Source organism: Oncorhynchus nerka, linkage group LG20, assembly GCF_034236695.1.
Source record: "Oncorhynchus nerka isolate Pitt River linkage group LG20, Oner_Uvic_2.0, whole genome shotgun sequence".
In the NCBI taxonomy this organism is placed as follows: domain Eukaryota; kingdom Metazoa; phylum Chordata; class Actinopteri; order Salmoniformes; family Salmonidae; genus Oncorhynchus; species Oncorhynchus nerka.
The window spans coordinates 88,460,940-88,488,287 of record NC_088415.1 but is presented as its reverse complement, the minus strand read 5'-3'; the positions used below and the strand labels follow the sequence as shown (position 1 = coordinate 88,488,287).

Genomic DNA, 27,348 nt, shown 5'->3' with positions numbered 1-27,348 from the left:
ATACATCCTGACCTTTTTTAGGGGAAGCATGGTAATCAGAACCTGCTGTTATGCGTACTGAAGACTGCAGTGGTCCGACAAACTGTTTACATCGCTGTGCAAGACAGAACTACAAGACACTGTACTAATGAATGAATGAGAGAACATCTAAATATTGTGCTGGATTGGCTACAATTCTGGATACTATTGTTTATTTGACAGTGACCACTTAAAAGGAGTACATTACACCGGTGTTTAAAAAAATAAACATTTCTAGACTATCCCGTCTTAACTGCAGATAGTTTCCGTATCCAATATGTTTGAGCTGTGACATGAACTGCAACGTGTACGAGGAAATGCGAATGCCAGTCAAACTGTGTTTATCAAGTGCTATTTGCTTGTGAAATTGTCATGCAATGCATTCTCCCCATTGTTGACGTTTTTTTTGGTTGGTGGCCAACTCTTTGATGGTATGAACCCAACTTTTTAAAGGTTTCTGTTTTTATGTTGTAATTTGTCCATGTTTTTATTTATTTATGGTACGACGTTAATGAAGAGGGCCTGTATTTACAGTCTGAAGACTGCTTATGTGTCCTCCAATATGGGATGGGGGTTGATCTGTGAGGCGGCGGTGCTGCTGTCCTTCATCTGCGATTTGGTCATCCATGATTATTGATGAATATACTATCAATTCAGTATCCTTTCACATTGTTAATATGTGACTGGAACTGACTGACCCTGTTTGTAGCTTCGTTGTCTTTTTATATCTGGTGTATTTTTTGTTCTACCTTTTTTTTTTTTTTTTTTAGTATTACATTGTTATTGATTACTGCATTTTGGGGTTTTCGAGCTTGCAAGAAAGGCATTTCACTGTACTTCTGTAAGACACGTAAAAAAAAATGTGAAACTTGAAACTAACTTATAAATGCCTTTTTAAATGAGTTAAACTGGGGTATCGCATCAGAACTCAAAATAATAAGCATGTCATGGAACTCTGTCTATGAATTTGAGCGGTTAGTCCAACCCCATCCCTTCACTGTTTCCCAAAGCAGTGGTGGGGTGGCTACTTGTTAAGTGATTTTTTTTTTAAAGGTGACCTTGTGTGGCCTGAAATGTAGTTAGGCTATTCAAAACAAATGGGCCTCTCACGTTTTACCATCTCCAATAAATAGGATACTGTTGCTTTCTACTTCACGTCCAATCACAGGATTTGGAGACAGGATTATTAATGCCAGAAATAAAGGTAGTTCTAGTGCATACAGTGAATGGTTATTAATGCCAGAAATAAAGGTAGTTCTAGTGCATACAGTGAATGGTTATTAATGCCAGAAATAAAGAAAATCTATACACCCCTTACACATTATTCACATTCTGCTGTCTTTGAATTTAATCTAGAAAAAGGATCAAATTTGTTTTTCTACAGAACTACACAACACCCCCCTCCCCAATTAAAAAAAAATATTATTGACTGCGTAAGTAAGTCTTCACACTCCTTTAGGGCAAAATATGGCCATCGTTTTTGTCAATTGCTCAATCTCAGTAAATTTGATTGGGAATCATTGATGGATATTTTTTTTTTCAAACCATGTCTCTGATATTCAAGCAAATTTTAAGTCAGGACTCCGACTTGACCACTCAGCAACACTCAACACCTCTTGGAAAGCCATTCTGGTGTGTCTTAACCATGAAAATGTGTGTAATTGTCTTGCTGAAAAATAAAGCTATTCCAGGGTTAGGTTTTGAAAATACTTTTCTTTTATGTTTTACCCGGGCTTTGCTCCTTTTCATATTTATTTTAATCACGACAAACTCCCCGGTCCCTGCTGATGACAAGCATACCCATAACATGATGCCTCACATCAGGGCGTCAGGCTCTCATCACAATATCTCTGTGCATTCAAATTACCTTTGATTTTTAAAATGCAATTGTTTGTCTGTAGCTTATACCTGCCCATACCAGAATGCCAAGCCACCATGTGGAACTCTGTTCACAACGTTGACATCTGCAAACTGCTCTCCCACACGACGCCATACACGTGGTCGTCACTTGAAGCTGGTTGGATGTACTGCCAACTTCTCTAAAACTACATTGGAGGCTGCTTATGGTAGAGAAATTAACATTCAATTCTAAGGCAACAGCTCTGGTGGACATTCCCGTAGTCAGCATGCCAATTGCATTCTCCCTCAACTTGACTTGAGACATCTGTGGCATTGTGTTGGGTGACAACTGCACTTTTTAGAGAGACCTTTTAAATGTTTTATTCATAGATTTTTCTGCTATATCAACAAAACCAGTACAACCCCTCACTCCCTCCCTCTCCCTTCAAACCACCCACCCAACAAGGCATCTATAAAAGTAAGTTAAATAGGAAAGTAACAAACAGTAATAGAAACAAACAATGGAAAATAAAAATAAGTTCAATAAATTCTTATCAGCACAAATGACCACTAGAACAGACATGACTGCTTACCAAACGATGCAAGTTGCACAAAGTAAAAAACAGGCTCTCCAGGTATTAATGGAGACCAGGTTAAGTCAACTTTGTTGGGACCCAAGCACAGAAAGGTGGATTAATGTGGAGTATTATGTCGTATAATCTGGAGATTGTGCCCTTCAGATAAGGGTTAAGATCTAAGCACCTCTGGACTTGACACTTAGTGAGTGGAAATGAAGGGAAATGTTTTTTGTGTGTCTAATAAAATAAGTGGTTATTGGGAATATTATGGTCAACACTCTGAGACTAATGTGTTATCAACAAATAGGTCACAAAAAAACATCACACCGTTCCTATGCCAGAACTGAAATGCCAGGTCAATCTGTGACCCTGGGAAGAGATGATTCATGTTAATGGAGAGAAGCCGCTTGCGTGTTTTAAGGCTAAAGTGATTTTGGAAATGGGACCAGATTTTAAGGGAGTTCTTTAACTAGAGGTCGACCAATTTTATGATTTTTCAAAGCCGATACCGATTTTAATTTTAAAAAATTAAAAAATGTTTTTTTTTTTTTAATAATGACAATTACAACAATACTAAATAAACACTTATTTTAACTTAATAGAATACAATTTTTTTGTTTAAAATAAATAATGAAACGTGCTAAATTTGGTTTAAATAGGGCAAAGAAATGTTGGAGAAGAAATTAAAAGTGCAAGTGCCAGGTGAAAAAATAAAAAGCTAACTTTTAAATTCCTTGCTCAGAATATAAGAAAGCTGGTGGTTAACTGGTTATTCCCAGTTAAGAAGTTTTTTTAGGTTGTAGTTATTATAGGTATTATGACACGTCGACTATTTCTCTCGCTACCATTTTATATTTCATATGCCTTTTGACCTAATCTCAGGAGTTGATAGGCTTGAAGTCATAAACAGGGCTGTGTTTGAAGGAATGCTTACGAGCCTGCTGCTGCATACCACCGCTCAGTCAGACTGCTCTATCATAGACTTAATTATAATAAACACAGAAATACTAGTCTTTGGTCATTTAATATGGTCATATCCGGAACCTATAATTTCAAAAAGAAAACGTTTATTCTGTCAGTGAAATACGGAACCGTTCTGTACTTTATCGAATGGGTGGCAACCCTAAGTCTAAATATTGCTGTTACATTTCACAACCTTCAATGTTATGACATAATTATGTAAAATTCAGGCAAACTACTTTGCAATGAGCCAGGTGGCCCATACTGTTGCATATACCCTGACTCTCTGTGCAATGAACACAAGAGAAGTGACAATTTCCTTAGTTAATATATATTTTTACCTTTTATTTAACCAGGTAGGCTCGTTGAGAACAAGTTCTCATTTACAACTGCGACCTGGCCACGATAAAGCAAAGCAGTTCAACACAAACAACAACACAAGAGTTACGCATGAAATGAACAAACATACAGTAGAAAGTCTATATACATTGTGTGCAAGGGAGGTAAGGAAATAAATAGGCCATGGTGGCGAAGTAATTACAAAATAGGAATTAAACACTGGAGTGATAGATGTGCAGAGGATGAGTGTGCAAGTAGAGATACTGGGGTGCAAAGGAGCAAGATAAATAAATACAGTATGGGGATGAGGTAGTTGGATAGGCTATTTACAGATTGGCGTGCAGTGAGCTGCTCTGACAGCTGGTGCTTAAAACTAGTGAGGGAGATGTGAGTCTCCAGCTTCAGTGATATTTGCAGTTCGTTCCAGTCATTGGCAGCAAAGAACTGGAAGGAGTGGCGGTCAAAGGAGGAATTGGCTTTGGGGGTAACCAGTGAGATATACCTGCTGGAGCGCCTGCTACGGGTGGGTGCTGCTATGGTGACCAGTGAGCTGAGAAGGTGGGGCTTTACCTAGCAGAGACTTGTAGATGACCTGGAGCCAGTGGGTTTGGCGATGAGTATGAAGTGAGGGCCAGCCAACGAGAGCATATAGGTCGCAGTGGTGGGTAGTATATGGTGCTTTGGTGACAAAATAGATGGCACTGTGATAGACTGCATCCAATTTGTTGAGTGTTGGAGGCTATTTTGTAAATGACATCGCTGAAGTTGAGGATCGGTAGGATGGTCAGTTTTACGAGGATATGTTTGGCAGCATGAGTGAAGGATGCTTTGTTGCGAAATAGGAAGCCAATTCTAGATTTAACTTTGGATTGGAGATGTTTTATGTGAGTCTGGAAGGAGAGTTTAGTCTAACCAGACACCTAGGTATTTGTAGTTGTCCACATATTTAAAGTCAGAACCGTCCAGAGTAGTGATGCTGGACTGGCGCGCAGGTGCGGGCAGCGATCGGTTGAAGAGCATGCATTTAGTTTTACTTGTATTTAAGAGCAGTTGGAGGCCACGGAAGGGGTGTTGTATGGCATTGAAGCTCGTCTAGAGGTTAGGTAAGTGTCCAAAGAAGGGCCAGAGGTATACCGAATAGTGTCATCTGCGTAGAGGTGGATCAGAGAATCACCAGCAGCGAGAGCGACATTGATGTATACAGAGAAGAGAGTTGGCCCGAGAATTTAACCCTGTGGCACCCCTATAGACTGCCAGAAGTCCAGACAACAGGCTCTCCGATTTGACACCCTGAACTCTCAGAGAAGTAGTTGGTGAACCAGGCGAAGCAATCATTTGAGAAACCAAGGCTGTTTAGTCTGCCGATAAGAATGTGGTGATTGACCGAGTCGAAAGCCTTGGCCAGGTCGACGAATACGGCTGCATAGTATTGTCTCTTATCGATGGCGGTTATATCGTTTAGGACCTTGAGCGTGGCTGAGGTGCACCCATGACCAGCTCTGAAACCAGATTGCATAGCGGAGAAGGTACGGTGGGATTCGAAATGGTCGGTAATCTGTTTAATTTTGCTTTCGAAGACCTTAGTAAAGCAGGGTAGGATAGATATAGTTCTGTAGCAATCTGGGTCTAGAGTGTCTCCCCCTTTGAAGAGGGGGATGACCGCAGCTGCTATTCAATCTTTGGGAATCTGACAATACAAAAGAGGGATTGAACAGGCTAGTAATAGGGGTTGCAACAATTTCGGGAGATCATTTCAGAAAGAGAGGGTCCAGAATGTCTAGCCCGGCTGATTTGTAGGGGTCCAGATTTTGCAGCTCTTTCAGAACATCAGCTATCTGGATTTGGATGAAGGAGAAATGGGGGAGGCTTGCTGTGGGGGGTGCAGGGCTGTTGACCAGGGTAGGGGTAGCCAGGTGAAAAGCATGGCCAGCCATAGAAAAATGCTTATTGAAATTCTCAACTATTGTGGATTTATCGGTGGTGACAGTGTTTTCTAACCTCAGTGCAGTAGGCAGCTGGGAGGAGGTGCTCTTATTCTCCATGGACTTTACAGTGCCCCAGAACTTTTTGGAGTTTCTGCAACAGGATGCACATTTCTGCTTGAAAAAGCTAGCCTTAGCTTTCCTAACTGCCTGTGTATATTGGTTCTTAACTTCCCTGAAAAGTTGCATATCACGGGGGCAATTCGATGCTAATGCAGAATGTCACAGGATGTTTTTGTGCTGGTCAAGGGCAGTGAGGTCTAGAGAGAATCAAGGGCTATATCTGTTCCTGGTTCTACATTTTTTTGAATGGGGCTTGCTTATTAAAGATGGTGAGGAAGGCACTTTTTAAGGATAACCAGGCATCCTCTACTGACGGGATGAGGACAATATCCTTTCAGGATACCCGGGCCAGGTCGATTAGAAAGGCCTGCTCGCTGAAGTGTTTTAGGGAGTGTTTGACAGTGATGAGGGGTGGTCGTTTGACCGCAGACCCATTACGGATGCAGACAATGTGGCAGTGATCGCTGAGATCTTGGTTGAAAACAGCAGAGGTGTATTTGGAGGGCAAGTTGGTTAGGATGATATCTATGAGGGTGCCCGTGTTTACAGCTTTGGGGTTGTACCTGGTAGGTTCATTGATAATTTGTGTGATTGAGGGCATCAATCTTCGATTGTAGGATGGCCGGGGTGTTAAGCATGTCCCAGTTTAGGTCACCTAGCAGCACGAGCTCTGCAGACAAAGGTATGGTAGGATGTGAATACAGTGGAGGTAAACCTAGGCATTGAGTGATGATGAGAGAGTTATTATCTCTAGAAACATCATTTAAACAGGTGATGTCATCGCATGTGTGGGAGGTGGAACTAAAGGGTTGGATAAAGTATATTGAGCAGGGCTAGAGGCTCTACAGCGAAATAAGACAATATTGCCTGCTACCATTAATTTATTTTAACTAAATATGCAGGTTTTAAAAAAAAATTGTACTTCTGTGTATTGATTTTAAGAAAGGCATTGATGTTTATGGTTAGGTACATTCGGGCAAAGATTGTTCTTTTTTTCGCGAATGTGCTTTTGTTAGATCATTGCCCGCTTTGGCAAAGTAGGCCGTGATTCCATGATTAATTAACAGGCACCACATTGATTATATGCAACGCAGGACAAGCTAGTTAAACTAGTACATTCATCAACCATGTGTAGTTTACTAGTGATTATGTGAAGATTGAATGTTTTTTATAAGTTTAATGCTAGCCAGCAATTTACCTTCGCTCCTTGCTGCACTCGCGTAACAGGTGGTCAGCCTGCCACGCAGTTTTCTCGTGGAATGCAATGTAATCGGCATCCAAAAATGCCGAGTTACTGATTTTTGTTCTGAAAACTTGAAATCGGCCATGCCGAATAATCGGTCGACCTCTATTAACAATGGGGTTCAAAACATGGGTGTCAAGGTTCATGGGCATTGGGGAGCACAGGAGCGAGAAGTTGGAAGGCTTGACTGTAACTCCATAATGGCCCAAGTTGGACCAGCTTTGTTTTCAAATGTAGAAACCCAATAAACACATTTTATATATATTTGCTGACCAGTAGTAGTGTAAAGAATTGGGAAGGCCCACCTGCGAGCTTAGGTCTCTCTAGATAGACTTTTCTCATTTGTGGATTTGACTCATTCCAAATGAAGTTGGAAAATGTAGCTGTAACCAGAGACTCTGGGTTCGCGCCCAGGCTCTGTAGCAACTGGGAGGTCCGTGGGGCAACGCACAATTGGCCTAGCGTCGTCCGGGTTAGGGAGGGTTTGGCCGGTTGGGATATCCTTGTCTCATTGCGCACTAGCGACTCCTGTGGCAGGCCGGGCGCAGTGCACGCTAACCAGGTCGCCAGGTGCACGGTGTTTCCTCTGACACATTGGTGCAGCTGGCTTCCGGGTTGTTAAGAAGCAGTGCGGCTTGGTTGGGTTGTGTTTCAGAGGACGCATGGCGGAGGACGCATGGCTTTCGACCTTCGTCTCTCCCGAGCCCCTACGGGAGTTGTAGCGATGAGACAAGATAGTAACTACTAACAATTGGATACCACGAAAAAGGGGGTAAAAATTAAATAAACTTTTTTTTTTTAAAGAAATGTAGCTGTCCAGTTTGAACGTCGACTTTGGCAGAAAAATGGGAATATTTTGCAATAAGTACAAAAACCTTGGCAGTAGTCATCTTAACAGAATTAATGCGACCTAATAATGGAATGGGAAGAGACGACCTCCTTATGAAATCCTGCCTAGTGCGCTCCAGGAGTGTTTAGAAGTTGTTTAAACAGAGCTTTAAATGAGTGTGTGACCTTTATCCCCAAATAAGTAAAGACCTGATGCTCTGCCTTAAATGGGAAATTGGCAATTCCTTCTGCTAACTGATTAATGGGGAGGAGCACACTTTTTGTTAGGTTTAACTTATAACCAGAGAATGTCCCAAAACCTTGTAGCATGTCCAAGAGAGAGGGTATAAACTCCACAGGGTTAGAGATGTATAAAATAAGATTGTCTGCATATAATTATGTTATGTTGCCCCTTAATATTCCCTTAATCCTCTCCTCTGCCCGCAATAGCCATATCAAATAGGAAAGGGGATAGACCGCAACCCTGCCTGGCCCCCCCTGTGGAGAAGGAAGTATCTGTCACGGTCGTCCTCCTCTTCATCTGAAGAGGAGAGGCGAGAAGGATCGGAGGACCAATATGCAGCGTAATATGTGTTCATGTTGAATATTTAATTAAAGAAAGAACTGAACACTGAAACACTATACAAAACAGTAAACAAAATAACAACCGTGACGCTAATGTGAGCTGCGCTGAAACAAGCCATCAACATAGACAATCACCCACAAACAAACAGTGCAACCCAGGCTACCTAAGTATGATTCTCAATCAGAGACAACTAATGACACCTGCCTCTGATTGAGAACCATACTAGGCCGAAACATAGAAATACCCCAAAACATAGAAAAACAAACATAGACTGCCCACCCAACTCACGCCCTGACCATACTAAATAAATACAAAACAAAGGAAATAAAGGTCAGAACGTGACATTATCTGTGGTAACATTGTTGGCGTGAACAGAAGCCACTGGGGACGAGTACAAAATCTTAATCCAGGAAAGGAATGACGGGCCAAACTCAAATCATCCCTCTAGTACTGTAAATAGATATTTCCACTCAACCGGTCGAAAGCCTTTTCGGCATCAAGAGAGATGGGAAACTCTGGCTGTTCAGTGAGCAGAATAAAGAACATTCAATAGACTGTGCATATTATAGAAAGATTACCTACCTGAGAAATACGGTTTGGTCAGAGTTAATTATATTAGGCATCACTGTCTCTAAATGGCACGAGAGAGGACTGTAGTGAGAATTTTATAATTGTAGCACAAAAGGCTTATAGGTTGGTATGAGTCACAGTCTCTAAGGGGATTCTTGTCCTTTTTTTTAAGCAACACCGAAATAGTCATCTGGGTAAGGGTCTGTGGCAGTTTCTGACTAGAAAGGATTTCCTTGTACATTGAGCTGAGAATAAGGGATAATTTAGAGGAGAATGCTTTAGAAAATTCAATAGGGAAGCCATCAGACCCGGGGGGCTTTACCGCTCTACATGGACTGGATTTAGAGAGTAGCTTCATCTTTCACTCATTGAGGCATCCATGTTGGTTGTGCATATGAATTGAGACAGGGGATGTCTAGAAATGTATGCATACGAGATGTGTCAGGAAGAGCCTCTGGCGAGTAAAGAGCAGAGTAGAATTGCTTAAATTGATTGATTTCTTTGGGATAGGTAGAACTTAAATCAGCTGCAACACAGATTTCAGGTATGCTGCTGCAAGCCAGCGGATTGTCGAAGCTGGTGAGATGTTCATAGAATTTTTACCTCGACTTAAACAGAAACTGCTCCGTTTGTTTGGTGGAAAGATTGTCAAATTCCAGATTGGTGTAGCAGTCTCTCTTTGTAGAGTTCAGGAGTCAGAAAACAGGCATCTCTGTTGTCCACATCTAGAAGAGTTGCGATAGCTCCGATAAGCGCATGGTGCGCTGTTTGTCATGTATGAAATCATTTGGCCCCTTAGATATACTTTTAACGAGTCCCACACAGTAGAGTGAGACACGTCAGGGGTACAGTTGATCTGTAAAAAGACATCAATGTGAGTTGATATGTATTTTTTTTTAAAGGCACTACAGGATAGTAGTAGTGGGTCAAGTCACCATGCGCATTGTGACACAGTACTGTCCAGAAAGAGGATATCTAGCTGGACAGGGCTATGGTCTGAGATAACACTGCTGTGATATTGGCTATTAGTTACAAAAGGAAGAATGATCTTGTCCAGCAGGAACAAGTCAATCCTAGAGTATGATTGGTGGACTGGAGGAAACAAGTCAATCCTAGAGTATGATTGGTGGACTGGAGGAAACAAGTCAATCCTAGAGTATGAGCGGTGGACTGGAGGAAAAAATGGAGTACTGTTTAACAGTGGGATTGCTCCTCCTCCATGGATCAGACAAATTATAGGATTATAGGCAGTTGATTACTGCGCCTGATTTTGAAATTACATTGTTGGGCTTCGGTCTGGATCTGTCTAGACTTGGATGCAATACACAATTGAAATCTCCACCCAATGTCAAATGATGAGAGTTAAGGTCAGAAATTTTTGCGAATTTTTCAGAGAAATTGAGCGTCATCCCAATTAGGACCATAGAGGTTAGCCTAGAATAACCTGTGTGCTAAACAATTTCCCCATCACCATCTGCTATTAGTATCTGAAAATACCTTGGAGACAAATGGGGTGCTTTTTCTGATATGGATGGCTGCCCCTCTGGCCTTAGCACCAAAGTTGGAGTGAAATATTTGGTCTACCCATCCTCTCTTTAGTTTGTCATGGTCTCTGGACCGGAGATGGGTCTCTTGGAGAAAAACAACGAAGGGATTTAAGTACTTAAGATGAGCATACACTCGGCTACGCTTCACCACCTGGTTCATTCCTTTCATGTTCCAGCTGATACAGCTTGTGGTGCCTAGAGTATGTGAATTAGGCCTAGTCATCAGAAATGAATGTAAGTACGATCTCATGGCCAGTGTGCTGAAAGGTCAGAGTAATAAAGAAAAGGGGGAAAAAACTGGCTAAAAACAACAAAATAGCCAGAAAACCTTGGACCCCTATGCTGGTCTTCCCCCTGTTGGAAGGCTGCATCTACCTCTCCTAGAATAGAGCAAAAGGCTACCATGTTAAACTGAACCTCTTCTTCATGACTACCACCATGTAGTCCGGGTAAATGTGAATATTCTGGCCATAGGAGGTGATGGGAGCCTCTCACGTTGCCTTAGGGAAGACCTCCTCCTCCTGAAGGTAGTGGAATTTTCTAGAGTCCCTCTCTCCCGCCGAAAATGCGACAGTTCCCCTGGCGCTGTCTGTTCTCGAGGTCCTCAACCTTGGAAGGGAGTTTGACGACATCTGATGAATGCCGAGTGACTTGCTCTTCTAGTGTCACCACTGTGTCAGAGTAAATATTTACGCCAGACTATTCAGACGGGTGTCATGTCTTGTCAAGTCTTCGTTAACAGAGTCGATCTTTATGTATACCTTGGTGGTGAGAATAGGTATTTGTGTGGATAGTGACTCTACCTTATCCATCACAGTCTGTTCAGATTTAATGATAGCCGCCATTACCACATCTAGGTCGGGAAACAGAGTCCGTGTCAGGTGAGCCCACGGCCGTTGTTGTCTCGACATTTTACGGTTAAAAGACAAAAAAATTCAGGAAAAAAAATCCAGATTAGTAAATTGGGTTCGATTCCATATTAAATGTTACAAAATTAACACGGTGGGGGAGGTGTTGGTCAAGTATTAATAGTAAATTGTTCGTCTTCACATGTTGCTGCTCCCCAGTATTTTATTTTTTCTGTGTTATTTCTTACATTATTAGCCCAGAATTATTTTGGGTGTTATTACATACATCTGGAAATAACTCTTGGATATCAGAGCGGCGGTAACCCACCAGTAGTATGACCAGGAATACGACTTTCCTGAATTTGTTCGTACCCCCCAGGGCAATTGATTCTAGAGGCTGATCCAAAACACAGCTGGCGGAGAAGAGGTATTCGGAGTGGACTTCTAGTCCGACTCAGGAGGCGTGCACATCTCCCACTGCTTCCGAGTAATGCTAATGTTCAGTCTTTGGATAATAAAGTTGATGAGCTCAGGGTGAGGATCTCCTTCCAGAGAGACATCAGGGATTGTGATGTATTCTGTTTCACGGAAACAGTATGTCCAACCAGTTGGGTTCTCAGTTCATCAAGCAGATGGGAATAAAGATCTCTACGGGTAGAAGGGCTGGCGTGTATGTTTCATGATTAACTACTCATGGTGTGATTGTGATAACATACAGAAACTCAAGTTCCTTTGTTCAACCAACCTAGAATACCTCACAATCAAATGCCGTCCGTATTACCGCCCAAGAGCATTCTCTTCGGTTATAGTCATAGCCGTGGATATTCCCTATCAAGCCGATACCACAACGACTCTCAAATAACTACACTGGACTGGAAACCACATATTCTTAGGCTGCATTTATTGTAGCAGGTAATTTTAACAAAGCTAAAATGAGGAAATCGCTACCGAAGTACTCTCATCACATTGACTGTAGCACTTGCTCTGAGAACATTGGACAACTGCTACTCAACTTTTCGAAATGCCTACAAGTGTTTACAGGCATATTCAATCTCTCCCTATCCCAGTCTGCTGTCCCCACATGCTTCAAGATGTCCACCACTGTTCCTCTACCCAAGAAAGCAAAGGTAGCTGAACTAAATTACTATTGCCCCGTAGCACTCACTTCTGTCATCACGAAGTTCTTTGAGAGACTAGTCAAGGATCATATCACCTCTACCTTAACTGACACCCTAGACCCACTTCAACTTGCTTACCACTCCAGTAGATCCACAGACGATGCAATCACACTGCCCTATCCCATCTGGGCAAGAGGAAAACCTATGTAAGAATGCTGTTCATTGACTATAGCTCAGGATTCAACACCATAGTACCCTCCATGCTCATCGTTAAACTCGGAGCCCTGGGTCTGAACCCCGCCCTGTGCAACTAGGTCCTGGTCTTCCTGACGGGCCACCCCAAGGTGGTGAAGGTAGGAAACATCACCTCTGCTCTGCTGATCCTCATCATAGGGGACCCACAAGGGTGCGTGCTCAGCCTCCTCCTGTACTCCGTTTACCCATAACCGCGTGGCCACGCACACCTCCAACGACACAACAGTAGTAGGCCTGATTACAAACAATGATGAGACAGCCTACAGGGAGGAGGTGAGGTCCCTGGGAGTGTGGTGCCAGGAAAATAACCTCTCACTCAACATCAACAAAACAAAGGAGCTGATCGTGGACTTCAGGAAACAGCAGAGGGAGCACCCCTATCCACATTGATGGGACCGCAGTGGACAAGGTGGAAAGCTTCAAGTTCCTTGGTAAACATCACTGACAAACTGAAATGGTCCACCCACACAGACAGTGTGGTGAAAAAGGCGCAAGAGCACCTCTTCAACCTTTGGAGGCTGAAGATATTTGACTTGGCATCTAAAACCCTGACAAACTTTTACAGATGCACAATTAAGAGCATCCTGTCGGGATGTATCACAGGCTGGTACGCCAACTACACCGCCCGCAATCACAGGATTCTCCAAAGGGTGGTGCGGTCTTTCCCAACGTATCACCAGGGGCAAACTACTTGCCCTCCAGGACCCCTACAGGAAGTCATTGACTTGTCACAGGAAGGCCAAAAATATCAAGGATAACAACCACCCGAGCCACTGCCTGTTCACCCCGCTATCATCCAGAAGGCGAGGTCAGTACAGGTGCATCAAAACTGGGACCGAGAGACTGGAAAAACAGATTATATCTCAAGGCCATCGGACTGTTAAATAGCCATCACTAGCATCTTAGAGGCTGCTGCCCTATATGCATAGACTTGAAATCACTGGCCACTTTAATGTTTACATTTTTTTAATTAAACCCCATATTTTGCATTACTCATCTCACATGTATATGCTGCATTCTATTCATTGCTCATCCAAATATTTATATATTCTTAATTCCTTTACGTTAGATTTGTGTGTATTGTTAGATATTACTGCACTGTTGGAGCTAGAAACACAAGCAGTTCGCTACACCCGCAATAACATCTGCTAAACATGCATATGTGACCAATAACATCTGCTAAACATGCATATGTGACCAATAACATTTGATTTGTAATGATGATCATTCTGTTTTAATCAGCTTCTTGATATGCAACACCTGCCAGGTGGATGTATTATCTTGGTAAAGGAGAAATGCTCACTAACAGGGATGTAAACAAATTTGTACACAACATTTTAGAGAAATAAGCCATTTGTGCATATGGAACATTTCTGGGATCTTTTATTTCAGCTCATGAAACATGGGACCAGCACTTGTTTGTGTTTTTTTGTTAATAAGAGAACATTTCCCAATTTACAATCAATTCTTTCACTTTGTAAATGTGGGGTAGGTTGTTGTAGATCATTAGAACATGCACATTTATTCCCTTATTTAGATGATGTTTTAAGACAGAAAATGTTGAGACTATACAAGGGGTGTGTAGACTTTCACTAGCGACTATCTTACTTGTGTTGACCCCGTTTTGCTCTCCAGACAGGATAGCGTGCAGTCGGTTTGGAACGGGATCATTTCCTTTTGATCCCTTACAGCGTGAGTCCGAAGAGCATTGACTTATTCAATTTAGACTCATTTACGCAAATAGAACTAATGTAAATGTGTGTTTTTTTTTTCTAACATGTTCTTATACTGTCCTTTGCAACTCCCTGTCAGGTGTGGTAGATGGTTCAGTTGTTCAACTACCAGACATATTTTGGGGATACTTGAGTCATACACTGTGTACAAAACGTCAGGAACACCTGCTCTTTCCATGACGTAGCTTTCATTACAACCGGTCAGTCAATGATTACTGATTGATGTCACTAGTTAAATCCACTTCAATCAGTGTAGATGAGGTGTGTTCCTAACGTTTTGTACACTCAGTGTCTATTCTAGAACATATTGGAAGTTGTAAACCATGTTTGTTCATTTTTAAATAGTCGGTCCAAGCTTTGCTTCTGTGTACCTCTAAAATGAACCACTATAATGCAGCACGAATCCAGGGTTCATTTGAATACTTCTAACAAATCCTCATTTTCTTTGAAGTAATCACTGATGATGACATGTCTGGATTGGTGAAAAACTAAGAGGTAGTACCCTTGCTTTCACCTATTCAATTGTTTTGTATCACTGATTACCTCAAGGAGGGGAAGAAGGAGGGAAGCATTATACATTTATTTTTCTGACTTTTGTTGAACAGATGCAGGATGACAATGGGGAAAGATGGAGATGTGTCATATGACAGTAGGCCAGATTCTAACCTATGCCAACACTGGAGACTGGCTTTACCCCTAGAGCAGCCAGGCCACAGAGGGAAGCATTTTAACAGTTTCGAAGAGGGCTGACTAATACTTTGGACCTACGCTTTCCTCTGTTTTTGTAGGTGAGTCAGGGGAATGTCCCGGGCATCGAGACTGCCTCACTGGCCATGGACACAGAGGAGGGAGTGGAGGTGGTGTGGAACGAAGTGCAGTTCTCCGATAAGAAGGTCTTCAAATCTCACGAGGTATCTTTTTGATAATCCTGTCCTGATTTTTATTTTTTTATTTTTTTCCCCATTTTTTTAAAGGCAGAATCTGGTTTTTAAAAAAGAGAGAGAAAAAAAAGAAGTTTGACCCGGCAGGACTAGGAAGGTAGATATTTTTGTCGTGTGTGTCAAAGAGTGATGTTGATAACCGGCTTTGAGAGCTCATGGGGCGGGCAGGTAGCCTAGTGGTTAGAGCATTGGACCAGTAACCGAAAGGTTGTGCGATCAAATCCCCGAGCTGACAAGAAGTTTGTCATTCTGAACAAGGCAGTTAACCCACTGTTCCAAGGCCATCATTGTAAATAAGAATGTGTTATTTAACTGACTCGCCTAGTTAAATAAAGATAGTAAAACATTTCAGAAGTGTGGGTCTTCATGGTTGTTTGTCTTGCAGGATCGAATGAGGGAGATGTTTGAGAGCCTGATGCATGTAGATCACCCCAACATTGTCAAGTTCCATAAGTACTGGCTGGACACCAGGGAGAGTCGGGCAAGGGTGAGGGACATGAGCACGCATGACCTTGGTCTCTCTCACACACACACACACACACACACACACAGGTAACCAGTACATACTGTACACAGGAACAAACTGTCAGCATCTGGGAGAAGTAATTACCCTCCTTTAAAAAAAAAAGTCCATTCAAAACGGCTTGTGAATTTCAATGACTAGTATATGGATATTTAATTTTACACCTTTTCGGATAAACAAGTTTTTCCAAGAACACTGATGCCCCCCCCCCCCCCCCCCAACCACTCATTATATCTCCATGTCTATCTCCGAACTCAGGTGATCTTCATCACAGAGTACATGTCATCAGGCAGTCTCAAGCAGTTCTTAAAGAAAACAAAGAAAAACCACAAGACCATGAATGTCAAGGTGAGTCCATTCCATAGAGAATGATAGAGGCCTCTAATGACCAAAAGGCTGAGGGCTTCCACCATTTTAAAGTAGTCAAGTGGGTGGGTAATTCCTATGGGTAGCCTGAATGGCGTTAACCATGCTGTCAGATCTATCATCTCTATGGTCCATTCCCACTCGTCTTCCTCCTCCCTCATCAAACCTCAACTGGGAATAGCGCCATCTAGTGTTTGGCTTTAAAACTACCACACATATAGGATTTAGAACGTTTCTCGTAGTCACTTATCCTGTATTTGTCTCTGGATGCATTCCAGACCACCCGCAAAGCAGTCGCGCTGCACATACTAACTGATTCAAATGCTCTACAGCAGGGCATCAGATTGCACCAGTAGGTTAAACACTTATCCAGACGGTGTGAGATTTTGTAGACGGCCACTGTTTTTGTATCTATTTAAGTCATTCAGTAAAACTGTTTCTCTGCTTGCGTGTGGTCGGTTTTTAGGCATGGAAGCGATGGTGCACTCAGATTCTGTCAGCTCTGAGGTAAGAAACCCGGCACCATTCAACCTGTCACTCAAAACTCACCCAAATTATGTCGTCCCCCCCCCACTGGGCAAATGTGTAACACAAAATCGGTCCCTTTTTTGGTTGATTTTCAACAAATGTGAATTTTGTTTGAAATAAACCAACTCTTGAAATCTTGTAGTCAAATTGTGGTTCAAATCTAGTTAAAATGACGTTGACTTTTTAATTTTTTTTAACCAAAAGTTCAACTACAATTCAGATGACTCTATTTATTCAATGATATATCTAAAGGGTAGTGGTGGAAAAAGTACCCATTTGTCATGCTTGAGTAAAAGTAAAGACACCTTAATAGAAAATGACTCAAAAGTGAAAGTCACCCAGTAAAATCCTTCTTAAGTAAAAAAATATATATATATTTGGTTTTAAATATACTTAAGTGTAAATCATTTCAAATTCCTTATTAAGCAAACCAGATGGCACAATTTTATTTTTTTTATTTTTTAAATGTACTGTTAGCCAGGGGCACACTCCAACACTCATACATCATTTTCAAACAAAACATTTATTTAGTGAGTCCACCAGATCAGATGCAGTAGGGATGACCAGGGATTTTCTCTTTAAGTGAGTAAATTAGACCATGTTCCTGTCCAGCTAAGCATTCAAAGGGTAATTGTATGGAGTAAAAAGTACATTATTTTCCTCAGGAATGTAGTGAAGTAAAAGTAGTCAAAAATATCAAAAGTAAAGTACAGATAGATACCTGAAACTACTTAAGTAAAAATACTTTAAAGTACTTAAGTACTTATAATAAAATAAATAAATAAAACTTAAGTACTTTACACCACATGGTAACAAGAGGAAAAAAGAAGATGGCGGCTCCACAAAGCAGTATCCCAGCAGGTTTAGGGGAGAATCTGACTGCCATGTTTCTTAAATTGTATTATATTTAACTACTATAAATGAGCAACTTTAACATCAAGCTGAACGATGTGAAACTGCTTCTCCTGTAAGAAGATTTATGAAGTAGATTATACACAGCACATGACAAGACATAATATATTACTGAAAAGCTGAACGATGTGAAACTGCTTCTCCTGTAAGAAGATTTATGAAGTAGATTATACACAGCACATGACAAGACATAATACATTACTGACATTTGATTTGAACACAGGACAGAAATCACACGCATGCAAAAAGGTTCGTTTTTTTTTTAATATGAATGCGAATTTATATCCTTAGTTATCTGCATTCCTGCCACCCGCCCATAGTCCATGGTAACTTGACGTGTGACACCATCTTTATCCAGCACAACGGACTCATCAAGATCGGCTCGGGTATGTGGTCTACAGGGCAAGGAGGGGGGAGAGTACCAGTCCAGTACTCCACCGTTTTCCCTGACGCTAGTTGGATTTAAATCATAGGAAATGCTATGCTTTTAAAACCGTCAGAGGTAGTGCACAAGTGGACATTTGCAGGGAAAAGATTGGAGAATTACAACGCGGGTGTTTATCTAATCACCCAAAAAACAAAGAACAATGGTAATAAGAGACTGCTGTTACTGATGTACCCCTCTAACAGACCTATATCACATTCTATTAAGTTGAAAGGGGATTACAGTACCAGTCAAAAGTTTGGATATCAACTCATTCAAGGGTTTTTCTTTTTACTATTTTCTACATTGTAGAATAATAGTGAAGATATCAAAACTATAAAATAACACATGGAATCATGTAGTATCCAAAAAAAGTGTTCAACAAATCAAAATATATTTTCGATTCTTCAAAGTAGCCACCCTTTGGCTCATCAGACCAAAGGACAGATTTCCACCAGTCTGTCCATTGCTCCTGTTTCTTGTCCTTTTGGTCGTAGTTTCTTTGCAGCAGTTCGACCAGTCTCCTCTAAACAGTTGATGGTGAAACGTGTCTTGAACTCTGAAGCATTTATTTGGTATTTGGGCTGCAATTTCTGAAGCTGGCAACTAATGAACTTATCCTCTGCAGCAGAGGTAACTCTGGGTAACTTTTTTCCTGTGGTCAGTCCCCATGAGAGCCAGTTTCAACAGGTTGCCTGTTGATTTTTGCGACAGCACTTGAAGAAACTTTCAAAGTTCCTGAAGTAATGTATTGATGGACTGTCGCTTCTCTGCTTATTTGAGCTGTTCTTTCTCTGTTTATTTAAAATGTTCTTGCCATAATATGGACTTGGTGTTTTACCAAATTGGTCTGTCTTCTGTATACCACCCCTACCTTGTCACAACACAACTGATTGGTTCAAATACATTAAGAAGGAAAGATATTCCACAAACTAACTAATTGAAATGCATTCCAGGTGACTACCTCATGAAGCTGGTTTATAGAATGCCAAGAGTGTGCAAAGCTGTCATCAAGGCAAAGGGTGGCTGGATACTTTGAAGAATCTTATAAAAATATCATTTGACTTGTTTAACACTTTTTTTTTTTTTTTTTGGTTGCTAGATTATTTCATAGTTTTGATGTCTTCGCTATTATTCTACGTTGTAAAATAAATTAAGAAAAACCCTTGAATGAGTAGGTGTGTCCAAACTTTTGACTGGTACTGTATATAATTGAATAAATACCTAACTTTTCCTCAGTTTTTCCTCTTGGGGCATGATCATTTGTTTGAATTCTCAGTGTCTTTCTGTTTTGTTTACAGTGTGGCATAGGCTGTTTGTCAATGGTAAGAATCCTATTTGTCACTGTTGTTTTTTCCCCCCCTTCTAGTCTACAATCCACTACTAATTTAGGAACTAAGTTCTGTTGTGGTTTATGTTCTCAAGACTGCCATTCACTTGGTCCAAAAAAATATAACAGATAACCTGTTGAAGAGTAATTGTGAATATAATCTGTTTTCGAGAGTGTGAACGAGATGGAGACTTATTTTTTTACTCTGGTCTGTTTGTCCCTTTCCTAGTTTTCCCAGAGGCGATCTACGGAAATGTGCAGCATCATCGGGATGATGAAACGAACCAGCACTATTTTGCTCCTGAATACGGCTGTAAGTGTCTATCTCCCATTTTTCTTACTCTCCCTTTAACTCCATCTACTCCTCATGCATTTGATGTAGCTCTTATTTTGGCTCGTGCGCATGAACAATACTCCACCACCTATTCTGCCTTTCTCTTATGATAATTTAGTTAACTTTAATAACAAATTAAGGGCAAGCATTGATGCCATAGCTCCAGTAAAGTTGAAAAAGGCCACATCCAAAAGCAGAGCCTCTTGGAGTGAGAAATAATAAATGAAAGAGGAATTGCAGAAAGGCAGAGCGGAAGTGGAGAAAGTCAGTTGCAGGTCCATTGTGATATTCTGAGAGAGCAACTTGACATATATAACAAGGAAATTATGAATGCCAGACGGGCTCATTATTCTAACATGATCTCTATTAATCAGAGTAATTTGTGAGTGCTCTTCTCCACCATTGATGGCCTGATAAATCCTACACCTGCAAACCTATGTGACCTTTCCTCCACATCTAAATGTGAGTTTGCAGCATATTTCAGAGAGAAGATAACCAACATTAGGCTGGGTATCAGTAAAGCAAGACCTGATGAGAAGGCACTATGGATTTATTTCCCCTGGTTGACACAGACATGCTCAGGAAAGTGATATCACAACTTAAGCCTTCTCGATCCTATCCTCAACACCTTCAAAACAGTTTTTAATAGTGTAGAAATCTGAAGAAATGCAAGCTATTGTTAACCACTCCCTGTTCATAGCAGTTTTTAGTGCAGAGGGGAGAGTGCCTATGTTAAAAACCGTTCTGAAGAAAAGTAATCTGTACTGAACCAAAATATTAGCCCAACATTCAACAATTTCAACGATTTTACTGAGTTACACTTCATAGAAGGAAATCGGTCAATTGAAATAAATAAATTAGGCCCTAATCTATGGATTTCACATGGGGCATAGCCATGGGTGGGCCTGGGAGAGCATAGGCCCACCCACTTGGGAGCCAAAACCAGCCAATCCGAATGAGTTTTTCCCCACAAAAGGGCTTTATTACAGACTGATATACTCCTCAGTTTCATCAGCTGTCTGGGTGACTGGTCTCAGTCGATCTCACAGGCATCGGAACGCAGAGCTTTCAAAACATGAGGCACTTCCGGATTGGATTTTTCTCAGGCTTTCGCCTGCAATATCAGTTCTGTTATACTCACAGACAATATTTTTATAGTTTTGGAAACTTTAGAGTGTTTTCTATCCTAAGCTGTCAATTATATGCATATTCTAGCATCTTGTCCTGACAAAATAGCCCGTTTACTCTGGGAACGTTATTTTTCCAAAAATGAAAATACTGCCCCCTAGTTACAAGAAGTTAAGAAGCCGGATGTGAAGGTCCCAGGCTAGTGTCGTTACACGTGGTCTGCGATTGTAAGGCCTGCCAAACTGCCAAATTCTCTAAAACAACATTGGAGGCGGCTTATGGTAGAGAAATTAACATTCATAACTCTGGTGGACATTCCTGCAGTCAACATGCCAATTGATTGCTCCCTCAACTTGCGACATCTGTGGTGTTGTGAGGTCCTTTTATTTTCCCCAGCACAAGGTTCACCTGTGTAACAATCATGCTGTTTAATCATCTTCTTGAAATGCAACACCTGTTAGGTGTATGGATTATCTTGACAAAGGAGAAATGCTTACTAACAGGGATTTATTTTTGTTCAGTATAGATTCTAATGCTCTTAGCCATTTTCAGCCAATCTCAAACCTTCCATTATTAAGCAAACATCTGGAGAATTTGGTGTTCAAACAGCAGTGTCAACTTAAAAAAAAAAAAAAAAGTTTACAATTCCCATCTGGTTTTCATGCCCACCACAGCACAGAGACCGCCTTAGTTAAAGTGGTCAATTATCTTTTAGAGCCATCAGACGCCAAACAGCTCTCTGTCCTTGTACTCTTAGCTTTAAGTGCTGCATTCGACACTGTTGACCATGATGTCCTTCTGGGCAGACTGTGGAGACGTGTGTTGGCCTCTCCAGTCCAGTTCTAAATTGGTTTAGAACTGGTTTTATTTTGTCACCCTTGGTGAACAACACTCAGAGAAAATACATTCCACAAGGTTCTATTTCCGGTACTGAGTCCGGTGCTGTTCAGTTAATATATGTTAACCCTTGGCAGCGTTATCAGAAAGCACAGCATTGATTTTCACTGCTACGCATATGTAACACAACTTTACATTTCTGTGTCACCAGAGGATTTTAGCTCCATGGATAAATTATTAGGCTGTATTGGTGATGTAAATAATTGGGTGGCTCACAACTTCCTCCAGCTAAATTAAGACAAGACCGAGGTACTTATTGTTGGAGCCAAAGCACAGAGGGAGAATCTGGCCACACATTATAATTCACGGGCAATAAAGCTAAAACACCAGGTAAAAAACCTAGGTGGTATTTTGCATTCTGAGCTAAATTTCTAATCACAATTTAGGAATGTGACGGCTTTTTACCACCTGAGGAACATTGCCAATGTGCATCTGTTTCTCTCAGGCTGACAGAGACTCATCCATGCTTTTATTACAAGCAGGCTTGACTACTACTGTAATGCTCTCCTGTCTGGTCTACCCAAGAATGCCATTGGTCAACTGCAAAACATACAGAATGCTGCAACACGGGTACTAACCAAGACCAGACGGAGAGCACACATTACACCGGTTTTAAGGTCTCTGCACTGACTGCCTGTGAGTTTTAGAATACATTTTAAGATTCTTATATTGGATTTTAAATCAATCCACCATTGTGCACCCCAGCACATGTCAGACATGCTTTTAAGTTATGTTCCCACTAGGTCCCTCAGGTCCTCTGTCACTGGCCTTTTAACTATCCCAAAGCCTAGGAGCAAAAGGCATGGAGAGGCAGCCTTTAGTTACTATGCTCCCAGCCCTCTGCCAGAGAACCTGAGGGGACCAAGAGGCATGGAGAGGCAGCCTTTAGTTACTATGCCCCCAGCCCTCTGCCAGAGAACCTGAGGGGACCAAGAGGCATGGAGAGGCAGCCTTTAGTTACTATGCCCCCAGCCCTCTGCCAGAGAACCTGAGGAGACCAAGAGGCATGGAGAGGCAGCCTTTAGTTACTATGCCCCCAGCCCTCTGCCAGAGAACCTGAGGGGACCAAGAGGCATGGAGAGGCAGCCTTTAGTTACTATGCCCCCAGCCCTCTGCCAGAGAACCTGAGGGGACCAAGAGGCATGGAGAGGCAGCCTTAAGTTACTATGCCCCCAGCCCTCTGCCAGAGAACCTGAGGGGACCAAGAGGCATGGAGAGGCAGCCTTTAGTTACTATGCCCCCAGCCCTCTGCCAGAGAACCTGAGGGGACCAAGAGGCATGGAGAGGCAGCCTTTAGTTACTATGCCCCCAGCCCTCTGCCAGAGAACCTGAGGGGACCAAGAGGCATGGAGAGGCAGCCTTTAGTTACTATGCCCCCAGCCCTCTGCCAGAGAACCTGAGGGGACCAAGAGGCATGGAGAGGCAGCCTTTAGTTACTATGCCCCCAGCCCTCTGCCAGAGAACCTGAGGGGACCAAGAGGCATGGAGAGGCAGCCTTTAGTTACTATGCCCCCAGCCCTCTGCCAGAGAACCTGAGGGGACCAAGAGGCATGGAGAGGCAGCCTTTAGTTACTATGCCCCCAGCCCTCTGCCAGAGAACCTGAGGGGACCAAGGGGCATGGAGAGGCAGCCTTTAGTTACTATGCCCCCAGCCCTCTGCCAGAGAACCTGAGGGGACCAAGAGGCATGGAGAGGCAGCCTTTAGTTACTATGCCCCCAGCCCTCTGCCAGAGAACCTGAGGGGACCAAGGGGCATGGAGAGGCAGCCTTTAGTTACTATGCCCCCAGCCCTCTGCCAGAGAACCTGAGGGGACCAAGAGGCATGGAGAGACAGCCTTTAGTTACTATGCCCCCAGCCTCTGCCAGAGAACCTGAGGGGGGCTGAAACTGTGGACATATTTAGAAGAGATCTTAAAACCCACCTCTTTAGCTTTGCTTTTCCTTGGGGTACTTTTTAGTCGTTCAGTTTGTATTATTTTAGTTTTTTATCGTCTATGCTTGTGTAGTAAATATTTCAGTTTATTTTTTCCTGTGAAGGGCAATCGCGTTGGATTCCATGTCTGAAATGTGCTATATATAAAATAAAGCTTGATTTGATTTGTCATATGTTTTATGCTTTGTTTTGTAATTTTGTTTTTGAGTGTAGTGTACATTGAGCTGTCTTCAAATGACAAAGGGGTCTCTAAATAACCTTTTCTCTTTCCTTCTCCCCTTGTCTCTGTCTCACACGCTCTGTTTTCTGTCTCTGTGTCTGTCTCTGTCTCTCTCTGTCTCTGTGTCTCTCTCTGTCTCTCTCTGTCTCTCTCCTACACTATTCTGCTTTAGTGGCTGAGGATGTTTGCTCTATTGACATCTTCGCCTTTGGCATATGTACCCTGGAGGTAAGACAAAACAACCCGGGGTGAAGTTTCCCCCTGGGTACAGATTCAGGATCAGCGTCTAGGGTGAACTTCACTCTACGCCGACACAAAACACCTTCTCTTGCAGTGTTCCAATAATAAACAACCAAATACCCTTTAGATACACTACATGACCAAAAGTATGTGGACACCTGCTCGTCATCAAACATCTCATTCCAAAATCGCGGGCATTAATATGGAGTTGGTTCCCCCCCCCCCCTTTTGCTGCTATAACAGCTTCCACTCTTCTGGGAAGGCTTTCCACTAGATGTTGGAACATTGCTGCTATAACAGCTTCCACTCTTCTGGGAAGGCTTTCCACTAGATGTTGGAACATTGCTGCTATAACAGCTTCCACTCTTCTGGGAAGGCTTTCCACTAGATGTTGGAACATTGCTGCTATAACAGCTTCCACTCTTTTGGGAAGGTTTTCCACTAGATGTTGGAACATTGCTGCTATAACAGCTTCCACTCTTTTGGGAAGGTTTTCCACTAGATGTTGGAACATTGCTGCGGGGACTTGCTTCCATTCAGCCACAAGATAATTGGTGGTGTTGGGCGATTTAGGCCTGGCTCGCAGTCGGCGTTCCAATTCAACCCAAAGGTGTTCAATGGGGTTGAGGTCAGGGCTCTGCAGGCCATTCAAGTTATCCCACACCAATCTTGACAAACTACTTTAAAAAACTTTTTAGTTTTTAAATTCAGCCCAATTTCGTGACTACGGTCTTGTCTCATCATTGCAACCCCCCAACGGGCTCGAGAGGCGAAGATTGAGTCATGCTTCCTGAGAAAGAGGCCGCGTCCTGAGAAAGAGGCCGCGTCCTGAGAAAGAGGCCGCGCCCTGAGAAAGAGGCCGCGCCCTGAGAAAGAGGCCGCGCCCTGAGAAAGATGCCGCGCCCTGAGAAAGATGCCGCGTCCTGAGAAAGATGCCGCGTCCTGAGAAAGATGCCGCACCGCATCCTGAGAAAGAGGCCGCGCCCTGAGAAAGAGGCCGCGCCCTCAGAAAGATGCCGCGCCCTGAGAAAGAGGCCGCGCCCTGGGAAAGACGCCGCGCCCTGGGAAAGACGCCGCGCCCTGAGAAAGAGGCCGCGCCCTGAGAAAGAGGCCGCGCCCTGGGAAAGAGGCCGCGCCCTGGGAAAGAGGCCGCGCCCTGGGAAAGAGGCCGCGCCCTGGGAAAGAGGCCGCGCCCTGGGAAAGAGGCCGCGCCCTGGGAAAGAGGCCGCGCCCTGGGAAAGAGGCCGCGGCCTGAGAAAGAGGCCGCGCCCTGGGAAAGAGGCCGCGCCCTGGGAAAGAGGCCGCGCCCTGGGAAAGATGCCGCGGCCTGAGAAAGATGCCGCGTCCTGAGAAAGATGCCGCACCGCATCCTGAGAAAGAGGCCGCGCCCTGAGAAAGAGGCTGCGCCCTGAGATAGATGCCGCGCTTCTTACCACAGCCGATTAGAAATTGTAATGTATTTTTGTAGCCGTCTATTTACCACCACAAACTGACGCTGGCACTAAGACCGCACTCAAGCAGCTGTATAAGGCAATAAGCAAACAGAAAAATGCTCATCCAGAAGTGGTGCTCCTAGTGGCCAGGGATTTTAATGCAGGCAAACTTAAATCTGTTTTACCTCATTGCTACCAGCATGTCACATGTGCAACCAGAGGAGAAAAAAAACTCTAGACCACCTTTTACTCCACACACAGACACCAACAAAGCTCTCCCTCACCCTCCATTTGGAAAATCTGACCATAATTATATCCTCCTGATTTAGGCATACGAGCAAAAACTAAAGCAGGAAGTACCAGTGATTCGCTCAATACGGAAGTGGTCAGATGATGCGGATGCTATACTACAGGACTGTTTTGCTAGCACAGACTGGAATATGTTCTGCATTCCATCCAATGGCATTGAGGAGTATACCACCTCAGTCACCGGCTTCAATAAGTGTATCGACGACGTCGTCCCCTCAGTGACCGTACGTACATATCCCAACCAGAAGCCATGGATTACAGGCAACAACCACACTGAGCTAAAGGCTAGAGCTACTGCTTTCAAGGATTGGGATACTAATCAGGACGCTATGAGGACGCTACGCTAGAAGTCCCACTATGCCCTCCGACGAACCATCAAACAGGCAAAGCGTCAATAGAGGACTAAGATTGGATCCTACTATACCGGCTCTGACGCTCGTCGACGGGGCAGGGCTTGCAAACGATTTCGGACTACAAAGGGAAACCCAGCTGCGAGCTGCCAGTGATGCGAGCCTACCAGATGGACTAAATGCCTTTTTTTATGCTCGCTTCAAGGCAAACAACACTGAAACATGCATGAGAGCACCAGCTGTTCCAGACAACTGTGTGATCACGCTCTCCGTAGCTGATGTAAGACCTTTAAACAGGTCAACATTCAGACGGATTACCAGGACGTGTTTTCAGAGCATGGGTGGATCAACTGGCAAGTGTCTTCACTGACATTTTCAACCTCTCCCTGACTGAGTCTGTAATACCTATGTTTCAAGCAGACCACCGTAGTCCCTGTGTCCAAGAAAGCGAAGGTATCCTGCCTAAATGACTAACGCTCTGTAGCACTCACGTCTGTAGCCATGAAGTGCTTTGAATGGCTCATGTTAACACCATCATCCCAGAAATCCTAGACCCACTGCAATTCGCAATACCGCCCCAACAGATCCACAGATGATGCAATCTCAATTGCACTTCACACTGCCCTTTCCCATCTGGATAAAAGGAACACCTATGTGAGAATGCTTTTCAATGACTACAGCTCAGCGTTCAACACCATAGTGCCCACAAAGCTAATCATTAAGCTCAGGACACTGGGACTAAACGCCTCCCTCTGCAACTGGATCCGGGACTTCCTGACGGGCTGCCCCCAGGTGGTAAAAGTAGGCAACAACACATCTGCAACGCTGATCCTCAACATGGGGGCCACTCAGGGGTGCGTCCTGAGTCCCCTCCTGTACTCCACTCCCTGTGTGTGTGTGTGTGTGTGTGTGTGTGTGTGTGTGTGTGTGTGTCACAGATGTTAATTGAAACCCATATTTATGTTATGTTCAA

General features: G+C 43.0%; 1 protein-coding gene across 2 annotated transcripts in view; it reads left to right on the top strand.

The window, feature by feature from the left end:
* LOC115103371 (nuclear receptor-binding protein 2-like) overlaps positions 1–27,348 on the top strand; it is a 63,565-nt gene that overhangs the window by 16,960 nt on the left and 19,257 nt on the right. The window contains exons 2-9 of one of the 2 annotated variants that reach the window (XM_029624272.2): positions 15,296–15,418; positions 15,834–15,935; positions 16,230–16,319; positions 16,804–16,844; positions 18,069–18,163; positions 19,503–19,526; positions 19,761–19,844; positions 24,216–24,271. In XM_029624272.2, the coding sequence (XP_029480132.1) occupies positions 15,296–15,418; positions 15,834–15,935; positions 16,230–16,319; positions 16,804–16,844; positions 18,069–18,163; positions 19,503–19,526; positions 19,761–19,844; positions 24,216–24,271 (615 nt within the window). The remainder of the gene's footprint in view (positions 1–15,295; positions 15,419–15,833; positions 15,936–16,229; positions 16,320–16,803; positions 16,845–18,068; positions 18,164–19,502; positions 19,527–19,760; positions 19,845–24,215; positions 24,272–27,348) is intronic. The other variant, XM_029624273.2, reaches the window with a different exon arrangement.